A 17439-nucleotide genomic window follows, 5' to 3' on the forward strand; every position below is an offset into this window, starting at 1 on the left:
CCATGGCTTCGTCCCTCCCTTTGTCTGGAATCAACTCCAGCCCACAACCCTCCATGATATCAGCATTCCTCTAATTCTGGCCTTTTGAGCATCCCTGATTTTAATCGCTCAACTATTAACCGCCAACTAACGGTGGCTGTGCCTACAGCTGCCAAGGCCTTAAGCTCTGGAATTTCATCCCTAAGCCTCTCCACCTCTACTTCTCTTTCCTCCTTTAAGACGCTCCTTAAAATCTATCTCTTTGACCTAATATCTCCTTATGTGGCTCTGTGTCAAATCTTGTTTTGTAACGCGCCTGTGAAGCGCCTTGGAACGTTATATAAATACAAGTTGTTGTTGCTGATCTGTGAATAATTTACCTGTCACAACTCTATCAAATTAAAGGGAGAAAAAAAATCAAATGCTTTTTAAATGGGGAGAAAAATAATTTTAAGAAGTAATTTAACAAGTTAGATGATCCTGTATGATGTCATATAATGCAAGATGAAAAATCTTTAATTAATCATTATAACTTGTAATTTCTCACACTGAATTGCTCGACTTAAAACTGGAGAGATAGTGGAGAAATAAATCACGGATGAACTGTATCCCCATAGCAAGACATATTGCTATCACAGACCACAAGCATTTAAATAAACCAGACTGACTGTAAAGTTCCTTACAGAAAAAATATTTATATGCACAGACAAACAGAACATAGGTCCAAATTCCTTCATAAGGAGTGTTTATACAATACTACACATTGAGAAGGTACAAGAGCAGTGGAATTAGTAAGAAGAGTTATTGTGAAGCTAATAAGTAACGACAGCTTGATTCACCACAGAGCTGCTCGGCTGTAAACCTACCTGCATTTGGGTCCTCATTTAGCCGGCTATATTTAGACTGGTCTAACTTTGTCCTACACTTCTCAATGGGTACCCAGACATATGTCTCTGGACACAGCAAGCCAGATGGATAGTACTGACCCTAAGAAACAAAAGCAAAGAAACATTGGCTATAAGTTACACAGTAACATTCTGAGTGATCTAATTATTCCAATATATGAAAAGAAATGTAGTGGAAGAAAACTTAGGGAATATATGAATAATTTTAGAAAACAAAATAAAATGAAGAATAATTGGTTGGAAAAGTGCTAAAATATACAAAATCTAACTTAGACACCGCACAAGATGAAAGAAAAGCATAATTAAATAAGTGGTAATATTTTTGTTAGTGCAGTGCTTATATGTTAAGGAAAACGTGGTGTCTTTTATTTGACGCTGTAAATATATATTTACATACACAAGTTTCACGATTCCCCAGATTTCCAACCTAAGTGGAGCTCTCGGAGGTCAGACACCCTCCCAGGGAAAAAAGGAAAATCTGAAGAAGTCTCACCAGGGCTTTTAAAACTTGCAGTATACACATCAACAGCAGCATAGATAAAGAATTAGGAGCAAGATCCTTGCCTGCCACTTTTGGCAGGATATAACACTTGGTTCATGCAAGGGAGAATCAAATCATGAGAAAGGGAAGGGAAGATATAAATACTGCAACCAAACAAAAGTCAAGAAATAGAAAAAAAACTTGAATGTTTATATCAATAATAATATAAACTGTTAGGAAGACACTATAAACAATAGTATTTTATGTTATGACGACCATGAAGTTGATTAAATTATGTAGATTAATGAAATTTAATATCAGTTTGAAATATATATATATTTCTATATATAATTAAAATTGTTGCTGTATGGCAAGTACTTCTTGTACACATCCGGTGTTACATTTTCATAATGGAAAACCCAAATGTCAACTTGTTACAACAGTAAATCCTATCTAAACATGTCAACATTTCACAGTCATGAACCAATTGAACCACTCGAGCACTCTTTGGAATAAGTTTTGCCCTCCAGTTCTTTTCCTTGGTAACTGGAATTAAACTGCCCAAATTAAGGCTATAAACAAAATAAATCTTAAAAATTACATATTTCACAATAATGATTAACATTAACTATTGAATATTTGCCCTTTTTTAATACTTAATTAAATTTTTTACTTGAAGTTTGATATTTTTGTCTAGCGTGATAATATGGTTGGTTACCTGAAGGTAGTAGATCCTGCAGTCTGAAAATGTGCATTGTACGTAATTTCCCAAGATGCATCAGTAGCATTTAAGCTGGCCAAATATTAGTACGTTTCTCTCTCATTTATAATAAAATCCATTTGACCAAACCACAGTACCAATGAAGCTGGATAAGTAAGAGTATGCACATATAAACTGACAGTTTCCTTAGTAATTCGGGAATACTGCAAATCAGTAAGTATATCTAAACCATAAAGCTTAGAATATAATTGGCAATGCCCTACATTGCTCAGTCACATGGGACAAGTGTTCCAAATAAATACCTTCTAGTGGGGAATTTCAATTTAGTACTTCGTCACTTCAGAGATTAATTCCCTAAACTACAATAAAATTATGATATGTTGTATACAATTATAAAAACACATAGTGGAACTTCCATTATCCACCACAATGGAGGTCTCTCTTCTCCTAGATGGAAATTGGTGCATAATGAAGAATCCCCAAATGTTAGCTTTACTTGCGTGGTATCGCAATACCCTAGGCACTGGAATGAACATAAATATAATCTTTCTTGGCTTTAGGGTTGATTCATGTCAGGCAGGCTGAAACTGGTGTTAGCATTTTGCACAAATGTTTGTTCTGCAAAAATTGGAGTGCTGATAAGAGAAGTTCCACACTATATATAGTGCAAGTAACGTTTCTAATTCTTTGTTAAGCCATACTTCTTCAAATGGCCTTCTCATATCTAAATCTCTCAGCACTTTTAAATAATGGCCCAGAAATTGTGATCGGAGACCTCTAACTGCAAAAGAAAATACAAAAATTCCTGGTGGTCCTGGAGGAATGAACATTTCCGCTCCGAGGCCTACATGTGCAGCCCAGCGCAGAAGTCCACGCATCCCAGGAGCGTAAGCGCATCCTGGGAGTGCGTGGGCCAGACCACCAATCAAAACAAAGTATTTTCTCATTGAGAGCTATGGGAGCTCAGTTTGTATGGAGCTCCCATTGCTATGAATAGGAATACCCCCCAAAAACAAAGAAAAAACAATACATAAATTTAAAAAGCACCTCACTTATTTAAAATAGAAATTGAATTAAATTAAATGTTTTATAAATTATTTTATTTTTTTTGAACTAAAAAAGTGTTTTAATAGTGTTAAAAATAAACTTACCTTAATAGACAGGGTTTTTAATATCAAAATTAGTCATAAAATTCATTTTTTATATATTTAAAAACTTTACCAGTTTTAAGGACATTCACTGGGCATGAGTTGGGCAAATAGCCCAACTCTCCGCCCGTGGAAGCCCTTCTCCCGGGGATGCGTGCGATCTGTCAAAATAAATTCTGATGATCGCAAGCGCTGGGTTTAGGCGCATGCGCAGTGCACGCTAGACACAGGACTATTAAAGCAATAACAAAGTGAATTAAACTTCTAAATTTAAAATAAATTACTTGCGTGCAATTAAAACAACATATCCTGAATATTTATTTCTTAATGTTTTATTGAGAATTATCATTTTGCAAAGTCTGATAATTTTGCAATTATACAGCACCAATTATACATTTCATACTGGTCATCAGTGTCTGCTTTGATATCAAATACTGGCCAAAATATGCTACAAAAATAGTGGATAGATAGAAGTGGCTTCAACGCTTCAATTTCCTGGGGAAGGTCAGATATCGTGCATGCTGCTGTCTGATCAAATTACTGGTTTGGTATTTATTGTTCTGTATATAATGAACTTAACAGGTAAATTTTGCAGCAGGACAGTTAAGAATTTGAATCCTGAGCGAACTAACAAAGTGCCTGTTCCAAACATAACACAATCAAATTATACACTATATATTGATTTACAATTTAATTTCATGAAAATTATATTTCACTGCAAATAACTAAATTGGTTTTCAGTTACAGGGAATTTCATGTTTTGCCTCCAGTTTCTATGATAGAGGAAAGTAATGCCACTTTTAATATATCTTCAAACTCAATAAAATACTTTTATCTAGTTTTTTTAGGTCTGCTTTGATCTTGAAATTCTTTTCCATGGATCTGCAATTTAGGTTACTAGCATTTTGAGAGGGGGGCGGGGGGGAGAAGGCCACTTTATCTCCTTGGCGCCTGAAAGTTTATAGTTAGGAGAAAGTGGCACACTGCCGAAAACGGTTATAGCAGAACCATAGTGTTCAGTTTTCAGGTTCAATAACTGTATTCATGCTTAAACTCTTCTTCAGGAATTAGTGTAATCCTCTGAAAACAGAGCAGGGCTCAGTACGAAGATGGCCCTTTAACACTGGTTACTCCTCAACAGCAGTTAAAAATATATCTTGGACAATAGAGACATTTTTTTTTGCTTTTAATTTTTTCGCAGGCTTTATTCCAACATGTTGCAGTTTTCCTCAGACATACCTTCAAAATCAACTGTTTATGATAAAACTCAGTTAAAATAATTAAGTCAGCCCTGCTATAATGTGGTGGCATTGTGACCAAATTGCCCACTTTGAGAGCAGCTGCGGAAACACTTCACCTTCCTGGGCCGAACAATGAGAGATTTGCATCAATTTAATAATGGCTAATACAACAATTTGCATCCACTGTGGAGGATGTAAGGCCGGCTGGGAGAGCATTGGAATAAACAGATTGGAGGTGACAAAGACATAAGAGTTTCAGTTGAGCTAGAGGTGGAGGTGGAAGTAGTTACAGCTCTGGAGGTAGGCAGTCTTTATGACGGCGAGGACATGATTGGTAACTCAGCTCAGGGAGAATAGGACATCGAGGATGCGAACAGTCTGGTTGAGTCTGAGACAGCGGCTGTGGAGGGGAATGGAATCGGTGGCAAGGGAAGAGTTTTGGTGGGGGCTGAAGTTATTTGGAGGAAATTGTGGCTCATTCATGACTGCATTTGGACAAGAATCTGACAACAACACAATATACAATTTAAAATCATTTTAGTAAGGTTATGAATTTTTTTCAAATCAATTGATTTGTTTTCATTGGAATCTCAGACTCAAAATGAACAGAAACCAATTGAAAAATAGGTCTGTTACAAAAACAAAAATGCGAATGTTATAAAAACAAAAATGCGAATAGAGATAGCAAACACTCTAGTCACCAGCTCGACTCTACTTTTGTTATTTTTGAAACAAATTCATTTGTCTTATTTTACAAAATTATAAATAATACTGTCTCAATGTGGTTTCCATTGACCTGAATACATTACAATATAAAGTAGTAGAATTTCATTAAATTCTAGCAGAATTCATCTGGAAGAAAGACAGTGCTTCAATTTATTAAATTCTGTTTTTTTCTGTGAAAGAGGACACCAGTAGATTCTCTTTAATAAACTTAGTCAAGGACTTTGTGGCCCCACTCATTGATTTCATTACACTAACGTAGATTGACTTACATTATATTCTAGACGAATGCTTTGCCTCCTTTGGCAAGTAACCCAAGCCTGCCTATTTTGACTAACACTGTTGGGCAGTTAGGAACCAGGACACAATGGCAGCAGAGGATAAATAATATAGATCACTAAATCCAATCTGTGTTCACTAGTGTGAGAATAAAGTGTTTTTTTTAAGTTAACCACCATAAAATCACTTGAAAGGAGTTGGTGCAGTTTAAAGAGCAATCAATGCGTTCAGGAGACTGTTCTGTAATTTTAAAATGCTTTTAGTCTAGATTAGTTGCTTGATTTGCCAAGATTTCTGTTGTTTTAAGACAGATTTCACAGCCCTGCATTATCAGTAAGCAATGTTTTTTTCCAATTAGAGAAAACTAGCTGAAGCAACAATTTTTGCTGAAGAAAAAAAATCTCTTGTGGTGTTGCTCATGAATAAATTAAGCAATTTCAATATATTACTCTGAGCATTAAAAAGTCGACTATATTATCCTGCTTGTATTTTGCTGGGTTTCTAAATTTAAAAAAATACTTGGGCCTGTAGTATTTTGCTAATTTGTCTAATACAAAAGTGAGCCCATCATGTTGCTGAGTGGGCCATGTTAACCACGTGACGTATTAGCAATTCAAATCCTCTCAATTCTTTATTTTTAGCTTACAATTAACTTTTCTTGAGCTTTCTCCCCACATTCAACCTCTCTGTTCTGGCTAACTAAATCTCCTCTCCCCTTTGCCGGTGAACAATACCACAAAGGTACCACAAAGTACCTATTTTACTTAAGTTATTCTTGTATATGCGGCTTGCATTTCAGTTAACTTTTGTACTCAATGTAATTATCCTTCCTTCATGATTCCTTCTATTGCTTTACAATATATTTCAGAAAAATCACATTTTTTAAACCATTTGTTCATATGTTTCAAATTACATCCTCAATGCTTGACAGCATTAACTGTGATTAAGCCTCAACTGTTTTTTTTAATTAAAGCAACCAATGTGCCCACTACATATCTTTTTCAAAAGAAAAGAGTGGGATGGAAAGGAAGTGACAGTGAAGTTTGGGCTGTAGAGATGCTTAAGGAGTGACAGCAAGATACCTGAGGTTGAAGACAAGGAGAGTGTCTGGAGGGAGAGAAGCTATGGTGGGTGGGGGGAGGACGGAGAGAGAGCCTGGGCGCTCATATCAGGAAGAAATGTAGCAGGATTGGCAAGGAGGCAGAAAAAGGAAGGGTTAATATAAATATATTTTGGCCCGGATTTTGCGGTCACTGTCAAAAGAACACTAGCCCACAGACTTTCTACGGGCTTCTGCATTGGAACTTCTGGAAGAACAGGACAACTCGGACAGCAACTTCCTTATTTCCGCGTTTAACTGCGCACGTGCGGACTCCGGAAGTTGCTGTCCGATTCTCTTTAACAGTGAATGCTGATAGCTTCAGCATTATTTTTACAACAAAATCCAGGCCATTAAGAATAAAGAGTAGTACCAGTCAGAGTGGGAGCAGGGCAATCTAATGGTGGATGATGAAGATTGAAAACTGGTTCCAAAGGCAGCTTTTCAGCAACTGAAGCATAAAAGTGTGAAAATTTACATCACAGACATAACCAGACCAACTTTTAATGTCATTTTGCAACATCAGGCACAGAAACACAGACCTTGATTGTGTTTCATAGTGCAGGGTAACGATAGGGGTAATGAGAACCAGAAGATGACAGGAAGGAATAGAGCATATAAACATAAGAGTGCATTCAGAAAGTGGGGTCAGAGTAGGGAAAAATTGTAAAAAGACAAAATTAAAAGCTCTTTATCTGAATGCACACAGCATTCATAACAAGGTGGATGAGTTGAAGGCACAAATAAAAATAAATGGGTTTGATCTGATAGCCATTACATAGATGTGGTTGCAAGGTGACTAAGGCTGGGAACTGAATAATCAGGATTATTTGACATTTCGGAAGGATAGGCAGAAAGGAAAAGGAGATGAGGTAGCTCTGTTAATGAAGGATGAGATCAGTGCAGTCGTGAGAAATGATATTGGCTCAGATGATCAAGCCGTAGAATCAGTTTGGGTGGAGACAAGAAATAATAAGGGAAAGAAACTGGTGAGAGTAGTCTATCCTCATCATAGGCGGTCCCTCGAACGAGGATGACTTGCTTCCACACTAGATCACAGATGTTTCAATGAAGGAACCGATATTCCAGTCGTGAACTCCAATTGAAGGGGTGGAAGATGCCTGTGCATGGATTTTTTTTAACGTGTGGTGACCGTTGCACACCAGCCAACCACACGGGTTTGACAGAGCTCGGCCTTTATCCAGTGGGAAGGGTAAACCAGGACAACTGGAGACCTTCTCTGCTGCATGGACCTAGTGCGCCCTTGGGCCCTCAACCTTCATTTGCCGCATCTCCGCCACGATCTCTCGCCACTCCTCCATCACAAACATTCGCCGCACCTCCACCATAAACATTGGCCGCACCTCCGCCGCGATCTCACACCGCTCCTCCGCCACGATCTCTCACCGCTCCTCCGCCACGATCTCTCACCGCTCCTCCATCACAAAAACATTCACCGCACCTCCGCCACGATCTCTCACCGCTCCGACGCCAAATCTTTCACCGGTAGTGTAAATGGACCTTAGCAAAGGCCCCTTAACAGTAGCAACACTGTAGCACAGAGTATAAATCAAGAAACAATGGAGGCTTGTAAGAAAGGTACTGCAATAATCATGGGTGATTTTAATCATATAGATTGGACAAATCAAATTGGCAATCAAGGAAGAGGTCATAAGAGTGCATTCGGGATGGTTTCTTAGAACAATATATTGTGGAACCAACCAGGGAGCTGGATATTTTATATCTGGTAATGTGTAATGAGATAGGATTAATTAATGATCTCATAGTAAAGGATCCTCAAGGGAAGAGTGAACATAGCATGTTAGAATTTCAAATTCAGTTTGAGGGTCAGAAACGTAGTGTCCTGAACTTAAATAAAGGCAATTACAAAGTTATGAAGAGAGTGTTGGCTAAAGTGGACTGGGAAAATAGATTAAAGGGTAAAACGGTAGATAAGCAGACATTTAAGGAGATATTTCATAACTCTCAGCAAAGATATTTCAGTGAGAAAGAAAGACTAAGAGAAGGATGAACCATCCGTGGCTAACTAAGGAAGTTAAGGATGGTATCAAATTGAAAACAAGGGCATACAATGTTGCTGAGATTAGTGGTGGGTCAGAGGATTGGGAAATATTTAGAAAACAGCAAAGAACGACTAAAAAAAAAAGAGAAAATAGATTGAGAGTAAACTATCAAGAAATATAAAAACAGAAGCAAGAGCTTCTATAGGTATATAAAAAGGAAGAGAGTAGCTAAAGCAAGCGTTGGTCCCTTAGAGGATGAGACTGGGGAATTAATAATGGGAAACAAGGAAATGGCAGAGACTTGGAACAAATATTTTGTATCAGTCTTCATGGTAGAAGAAACTAAAAGCATCCGGATAATAGATAATCAAGGGGCTACTGGGAATGGGGGGGGAACTCAAAATGATCACTATCACTAGAGAAAAAGTAGTAGGCAAACTAATGGGACTAAAGGTGGACAAGTCCCCTGGACCTGATGGCCTGCATCCTAGGGTCTTAAAAGAAGTGGTTGCAGGGGTAGTGGATGCATTGGTTGTAATCTACCAAAATTTCCTGGATTCTGGAGAGGTCCCAGCGGATTGGAAAACCGCAAATGTAACGCCCCTATTTAAGAAAGGAGGCAGACAGAAAGCAGGAAACTATAAATCAGTAAGCCTAACATGAGCTGGAGTCCGTTATGAAGAAAGAAATAGCAGGACATTTAGAAAGTCATAATACAGTCAAGCAGAGTCAGCATAGTTTTATGAAAAGGAAATCATGTTTGACAAATTTGTTAGAGAGGGTTCTTTGAGGATGTAACGAGCAGGGTGGATAAAGGGGAACCAAGAGATGTAGTGTATTTGGATTTCCAGAAGACATCTAATAAGGTGCCACATAAAAGGTTACTGCACAAGATAAGAGCGTATTGAGTTGGGGGTAATATATTAGCATGGATAGAGGATTGGTTACCCAACAGAAAAAGAGTCAGGTTAAATGGGTCATTTTCAGATTGTAACTAGTGGGGTGTCACAGGGATCAGTATGGGGCCTCAATTATTTATAATCTATATTAACGACTTGGATGAAGGGCTTGAGTGTAATGTAGCCAAATTTTCTGATTATACAAAGATAGGTGGGAAAGCAAGTTGTGAAGAGGGCACAAAGAATCTGCAAAGTGATATAGATAGGCTAAGTGAGTGGCAAAAATGTGGCAGATGGAGTATAATGTCGGAAAATGTGAGGTTATCCACTTTGGTAGGAAAATTGGAAAAGCAAATTATTATTTAAATGGAGAAAGATTACAAAATGCTGTGGTACAGAGGGATCTGGGGGTCCTCGTACATGAAACACAAACATTTAGTATGCAGGTACAACAAGTAATTAGGAAGGCAAATGGAATGTTGGCCTTTATTGCAAGGGGGATGGAGTATAAAAGTAGGGAAGTCCTGCTCCAACGGTACAGGATGTTGGTAAGACCATACCTGGAGTACTGCGTACAGTTTTGATCTCCTTGTTTAATCAAGGATATACTTGCATTGGAGGCAGTTCAGAGAATGTTCATGAGGTTGATTCCTGAGATGAAGGAGTTGTCATATGAAGAAAAGTTGAACAGGTTGGGCCTATACTTATTGGATTTGGAAGAATGAGAGGTGATCTTATTAACACACATAAGATTCTGAGGGGGCTTGTCAGGGTAGATGCAGAGAGGATGTTTTCCCTCATGGGGGAATCTAGAACTTGGGGAAATCTAGAACTAGGGGACACAGTTTCAGAATAAGGGGTCACCCATTTAAAATGGAATTTCTTCTCTCAGAGGATCATGAATCTTTAGAATTTTCTACCCCAGAGAACTGTGGAAGTTGGGTTAATGAATATATTTAACATGGAGATAGACAGATACTTGAACGGTAAGGGAGTCAAGGGTTATGGGGAGCAGCAGGGTAGTGGAGTTGAGGCCAAGAGCAGATCAGCCATGATCTTATTGAATGGCAGAGCAGGCTCAAAATGGCCTACTCCTGCTCCTATTTTTCATGTTCATAGGCAATGGTTATGAATGCGTAAAGATGACTAACATTTTGAAGACAGAGAAGCTACACACTTGAGACATACTGCTCTCTTCAATTAATTAAAAATGAATTCAACATGTATAACTTCAAAACAACTAAACAAAGGACTAATAAAAGGATTAATAATTATTTGAATTCACAGATACAAGATCTGTACCATTACCCCTGGCAGTTCAGCACTGGGCTCCCTTTAGAAGATCAAGCTTTAAAACTGTTTTCAAAGGTGTTCAAATCAGAAATCCCTCGATCAGTGAGTTTTAGTTGTTCTAGGCTCATTCAATAGAGCTATTTGCAACTTATTGGCAAAAGGATTAAAATCACTCAACAATCCTATTATTCTTGTTGGCATTTGGGTCAATCCAGTCTGTCCCTCCATCCTGGACAACTGGAGAAGAGCAGGAATGTGATATTACATGATATATCCATCCCTAATATAGTAAAAATCTTTTCCATTATCAATTCCTATATCCATATTTATAATGGAAATAGTTTCTGTAAACTGTAATTACACCCTCACCTCTTTGCAGTGAAGACAGTGCAGCACCACCACTGACTGGAGGACGTAATTACAACGTGACAAGTTTACATAAGCTGTTACCATTATAAATGATAGGCTAGTAGGAGTTGTGGACAGACCACCAAACAGTAGTAGTGAGGTTGGGGACAGCATCAAACAAGAAATTAGGGATGAGTGCAATAAAGGTTATTATGAGCAACTTTAATCTGCATATAGATTGGGCTAATCAAACTGGTAGCAGTACGGTGGAGGAGGATTTCCTGGAGTGTATTAGGGATGGTTTTCTAGACCAACATGTCGAGGAACTAACTAGAGGACTGGCCATCCTAGATTGGGTGATGTGCAACGAGAAAGGCCTAATTAGCAATCTTGTTGTGCGAGGCTCCTTGGGGAAGAGTGACCATAATATGGTAGAATTCTTTATTAAGATGGAGAGTGACATAGTCAGTTCAGAGACTCGGGTCCGGAACTTAAGGAAAGGTAACTTCGATGGTATGGGACGTGAATTGGCTAGAATAGACTGGCGAATGATATGTAAAGGGTTGACGGTGGATAGGAAATGGCAAACATTTAAAGAGCACATGGACGAACTTCAACAATTATATATCCCTGTCTGGAGTAAAAATAAAACTGGGAAGGTGGCTCAACCGTGGCTAACAAGGGAAATTAGGGGTAGTGTTAAATTCAAAGAGGCATATAAATTGGCCAGAAAAAGCAGCAAACCTGTGGACTGGGAGAAATTTAGAATTCAGCAGAGGAGGACAAAAGGATTAATTAGGAGAGGGAAAATAGAGTATGAGAGGAAGATTACCAGGAACATAAAAACTGACACAAAAGCTTCTATAGATATGTGAAGAGAAAAAGATTAGAGAAGACAAACGTAGGTCCCTTGCAGTCAGAATCAGGTGAATTTATAATAGGGAACAAAGAAATGGCAGGCCAGTTGAACAAATACTTTGGTTCTGTCTTCACGAAGGAAGACATAAATAACCTTCCGGAAATACGAGGGGACCGAGGGTCTAGCGAGAAGGAGGAACTAAAGGAAATCCTTATTAGTCAGGAAATTGTGTTCAGAAAATTGATGGGATTGAATGCCGGTAAATGTCCAGGGCCTAATAGTCTGCAAACCAGATTACTTAAGGAAGTGGCCCTAGAAATAGTGGATGCATTGGTGATCATTTTCCAACAGTCTATTGACTCTGGATCAATTCCTATGGACTGGAGGGTAGCTAATGTAACACCACTTTAAAAAAAAAAGGAGGGAGAGAGAAGACGGGGAATTATAGACCGGTTAGCCTGACATCAGTAGTGGGGAAAATGTTGGAATCAATTATTAAAGATGAAATAGCAGCACATTTGGAAAGCAGTGACGGGATCGGTCCAAGTCAGCATGGATTTATGAAAGGAAAATCCTGCTTGACAAATCTTCTAGAATTTTTTGAGGATGTAACTGGTAGAGTGGACAAGGCAGAACTGGTGGATGTGGTGTATTTGGACTTTCAAAAGGCTTTTCACAAGGTCCCACACAAGAGATTGGTGTGCAAAATTAATGTATCGGGGGTAATGTACTGACGTGAATCGAGAACTGGTTGGCAGACAGGAAGCAGAGAGTCGAGATAAACGGGTCCTTTCCAGAATGGCAGGCAGTGACTAGTGAGGTGCCGCAGGGCTCAGTGCTGGGACCACAGCTATTACAATATACATCAATGATTTAGATGAAGGAATTGAGAGTAGTATCTCCAAGTTTGCAGATGACACTAAGCTGGGTGGCAGTGTGAGCTGTGAGGAGGATGCTAAGAGGCTGCAGGGTGACTTGGACAGGTTCGGTGAGTGGGCAAATGCATGGCAGATGCAGTATAATGTGGATAAATGAGAGATTATCCACTTTGGTGGCAAAAACACGAAGGCAGAATATTATCTGAATGGCGGCAGATTAGGAAAAGGGGAGGTGCAACGAGACCTGGGTGTCGTGGTACATCAGTCATTGAAGGCTGGCATGCAGGTACAGCAGGCGGTGAAGGCGGAAATGGCATGTTGGCCTTCATAGCTAGGGGATTTGAGTATAGGAGCAGGGAGGTCTTGCTGCAGAGTGGCAAGGACCTTGGTGAGGCCTCACCTGGAATATTATGTTCAGTTTTGGTCTCCTAATCTGAGGAAGCATGTTCTTGCTATTGAGGGTTCACCAGACTGATTCCCGGGATGGCAGGACTGACAAATGAGGAGAGACTGGATCGACTGGGCCTGTATTCACTGGAGTTTAGAAGAATGAGAGGGGATCTCATAGAAACATATAAAATTCTGACGGGACTGGACAGGTTAGATGCAGGAAGAATGTTCCCGATGTTGGGGGAGTCAAGAACCAGTCTAAGGATAAGGGGTAAGCCATTTAGGACTGAGATGAGGTGAAACTTCTTCATTCAGAGAATTGTTAACCTGTGACATTCTCTACCGCAGAGAGTTGTTGCTGCCAGTTCGTTAGATATATTCAAGAGGGAGTTGGATATGGCCCTTACGGCTAAAGGGATCAAGCGGTATGGAGAGAAAGCAGGAAAGGGGGACTGAGGGAATGATCAGCCATGACCTTATTCAATGGTGGTGCAGGCTCGAAGGGCCGAATGGCCTACTCCTACACCTATTTTTCTATGTTTCTATGTTTATAATGGAAGCATAAAAATGAGGACTAGATATTTGATTTTAAAATGGGCACTTGATTACATCTGCATGCCCAGGTTCAATTATCCTCTGGTCTAAAGATTACATTTGATCCTGACTCCCACATGCAGCACCATGATAGGTCAACGACACACAGATTAATGCATACATCTTTATAATAATTTTTTGTCTTATGTATATTAACTCTGACATTTGTTGAGTCAGTCAATTTTCACTACTCATATTCCATCAAAAAAAATTGAAGATATTGCCACAACCCTTTCTCACTACTCCAATATATACCCTTAACAATAAGTTTTACACAAAACCTATTTAAAAAAAAAATCAAAGATGTGCCCTTGTCCCCTGTAATACAGGTAGCATCATAAACCCCACCAGACCTCAAACTATATACTGGGTACACACACACACTTGTATACTCCATGATACCCACTTGGCAAACTGACTCCCCAATTTCAAAGGCCTCCCAATGCTGACTGAATGCACTCCCCTAGTAAGACTACAATTAATCGCAGTCAGGAATATTCCAACTTGTGCAAAGGAACAGACATCTTTCTTTGTACAAAAACAGTGGTTCAGCCACTGCTCGGGATTATTGAGAATTTCCCAGTCAGCATTTTTAGTTCTTGAAAGTATCCATTATATATTCTGTTTATGTACATTTTGAAGGGCTTTAAATGCAAATGAATCTTTTTTAAAGAATGATGTGCTGATGTTTTAGTTCTGACTACAAAGTACACATTATATTTTACTTCCCGTAGAGGTGGCATCTATTGTGTTAGCTCCAGTAGGTAACCAGAGTATTGCTTACTTTTTGCAAGAGTGATCAAATTCAGATCCAATGGCCAAGATTTTCCTTACCTCGGCGGGTCTCGGGCGGGCGATGTCGGTGGCTGGTCCCAACCCTGCTGCTGGCTCCACCCCGTTGATAGGGGTAGTTAAATGATTTTCCGTTGCTAGGCCGTTTTCCAGACTAATTAGAGGAAGTAGGTCTGGCGACATCATTCATGACGCATCATCAGCTGGTCTCCTTAAAGGGACCAACATTCCTTCAACATTTGTGCTGTCAGTGTTCTACAGCATTGAAATGCTGCAAACACCAAAATTGACTGCACCCATGTTCTCCCGTCAGAGCATGCAAGGAAGTTCTCTTCCTTTCCAATGGGCGGAAGACACCTCCCCAGGAGACCAACACTGCCTGGTTGCACATTGCAGAGGAGGCCACAAGTGGGGATGTCGTCAGGAGGACCGGCGCGTAGTGGCGCAAACCTTTCGATGATCTCATTAGATCACAAAATGTTAGCACAAAGCTACACTCAACCTTCATCCTGCTGTGCCTCTCATCATATCTCCATCACTCTGCCTTCCCTACTCTTCTCCTGCAAATCCTTACTCATATCAATTTACATTGCATGTCCACCCATCCCTCTCGATCTATCTATCATTATCACATCCCATCTCACTAGCCATCCCTCACAAACACACAAGGGTAGCCACTTGGGTCTTTTATCCAACGTTCATATAACGTTTCTGTTAATGTGTTGTCAAACATTGAAACCTTTATTTTCAACAGTTTCCATTCGGACAGATTTGTATGCATCTTTGGAAGTGGCTCAGTGAGTTGCAGTGAATGGTGAAACACAAAGGTACACCACCCCCCCTGCCCCCGCCCCCCGCCATCCCCTGCAATAGTGGTGAGTGTGAAAGGAATGACTTGGACATTGTAGGGATGCTTAATGCTTTTGGTGTGGGGTGGTGCCAACCTGGTGCATCATATGGCAGCCAAGGTGTACAGTGCCAAGTGAAGTAAATCTGGCCATTGTGCGACCGTCCCTAGCAGCAATGTGGTTGGGTGCTGTTGATGGAATAGATGGCAGGTGAAGTAGAGATGACAAAAGCATTCTGTCAATGGTGAGAGAGTTCTTCCAATGAGGTGAGACTGGATGGAGAGTGGAAAGTGGAAAGCCTGCAGAGTCTGTGCTGGAAATGGACTAATAAGTAGTGATGATTTGTCAGGTGGGAGCTTTTACTGTACATTTGAAGCAGTTAGGTAAAGTAATCAGCTGGAGCAATGGCCACTGAACTCCTGACTCAGGTTGACAACCGTGGTCCCCGAACAGCATGGTTCCCATGGCCATGAAGTTAAAGTGAAAAGATAAGTTAAAAAAGCATGTTAATGATCTGTCAACTAGAAGCTAATGAGTTTAATTGAGTCGCCTGCTGCTGCCTGTCAGGTCTGCTCAGCACTGACAGATCCGACATTGGGAAAGGCGTGTTGCAGCGGGGTCCCGACCCGCTGGCCCCCCGGAAAAATCTGGCCAATGTCATCGCGCACACTATTTTTCACATCTTGATTCTAATTTCTGCTGTCCATATAACTTTTTGTTTTCGAAACATTAATGCTTACTGCGTTGATTTTTATGTATTAAGGGGTTATTTTGTTGCATCTTAATTACAGCTTCACTGACAGGTTGAAAAACAAATTAGTAGGGAAATTAGCTTTTGCGAAGGATTGGAGTTGATCCAGGAGATTGCAACAGATTGAGCAGATAACAAAAATTTCTCAGAGATACAGCGATGAAAACAGTTCCCCACCCACTCCACTATATAAATCATAAAGATTACATTTATTACACTCTAGAAAAATTTCCTGTTTCTCTATATCACCCCATCCTCCATTTACCAGATCCCTTGAATATTGTGTCCCAATACTCCACGGCTCAGCTGGCAAACATGGGGTCTAATGCCTGAGCTAAACAATTGCACAACAACTTCCATAAGTCTCTGCATGGTGCAGCCTGCATTACAATGTATGTTCAAAGAGCTCAATTGTACTGTGAGGCTGAGGCAGCATAATCAAGCAACTAGATTGCAACTCTCAAAAACAATTATATGATTCATGCCCCAAACTTTCCTGCTCCTGCATCAAACATGACATGGCTGCCTGCTGCTCCAAAAGCCTTGTTACACATTTCGTCTTCAAACTATCACCGCCTCAGTTCCTTTTTGATATTCCAAAATTCCCTAGATTCTCTAACAGTCCCAGCTGATGGGAAAGAAGCAACTGTAACCCTACTATTCAAGAAAGGAGGGAGAGAAAACAGGGAACTACAGGCCAAATAGCTGGACATCAGTTATCTAGAAAATACTGGAATGCATTATTAAGGAAGTGATAACAGGACACACATGGTAGAAATAAACGGGTCATTTTCGGGTTGGCAGACTGTAACAAGTGGGGTATCGCAAGGATCTGTGGTTGGGCCTCAGCTATTCACAATATATATCAATAATTGGATGAGGGGACTAAATGTAATGTATCCAAGTTTGCTGATGATACAAAACTAGGTGGGAATGTAAGTTGTGAGGAGGATGCAAAAAGACCTCAAGGGGATATAGACAGGCTTAGCAAGTGGACAAGAACATGGCAAATGGAATATAATGTGCAGAAATGTGAAGCTATCTACCCACTTTGGTAGGAAAAATGGAAAAGCAGAGTATTTTTTAAATAGTGAGAGATTGGGAACTGTTCATGTTCAGAGGGACCTGGGTGTCCTTGTACACAAATCACAAAGTGAACATGCAGGCTGAGCAAGCAATTAAGAAAG

At 39.8% G+C, this 17439-nt stretch overlaps 1 protein-coding gene across 7 annotated transcripts in view; it reads right to left on the minus strand.

Annotated features, from left to right (window-relative positions):
- Positions 1-17439, minus strand: part of LOC139260276 (arginyl-tRNA--protein transferase 1) — a 320830-nt gene that overhangs the window by 25901 nt on the left and 277490 nt on the right. For all 7 annotated transcript variants that reach the window (XM_070876677.1, XM_070876682.1, XM_070876681.1 and 4 more), the window contains one exon: positions 846-966. In XM_070876677.1, coding sequence (XP_070732778.1) covers positions 846-966 — 121 coding nt within the window. The remainder of the gene's footprint in view (positions 1-845; positions 967-17439) is intronic.

Source organism: Pristiophorus japonicus, chromosome 3 (assembly GCF_044704955.1).
Source record: "Pristiophorus japonicus isolate sPriJap1 chromosome 3, sPriJap1.hap1, whole genome shotgun sequence".
Classification (NCBI taxonomy): domain Eukaryota; kingdom Metazoa; phylum Chordata; class Chondrichthyes; family Pristiophoridae; genus Pristiophorus; species Pristiophorus japonicus.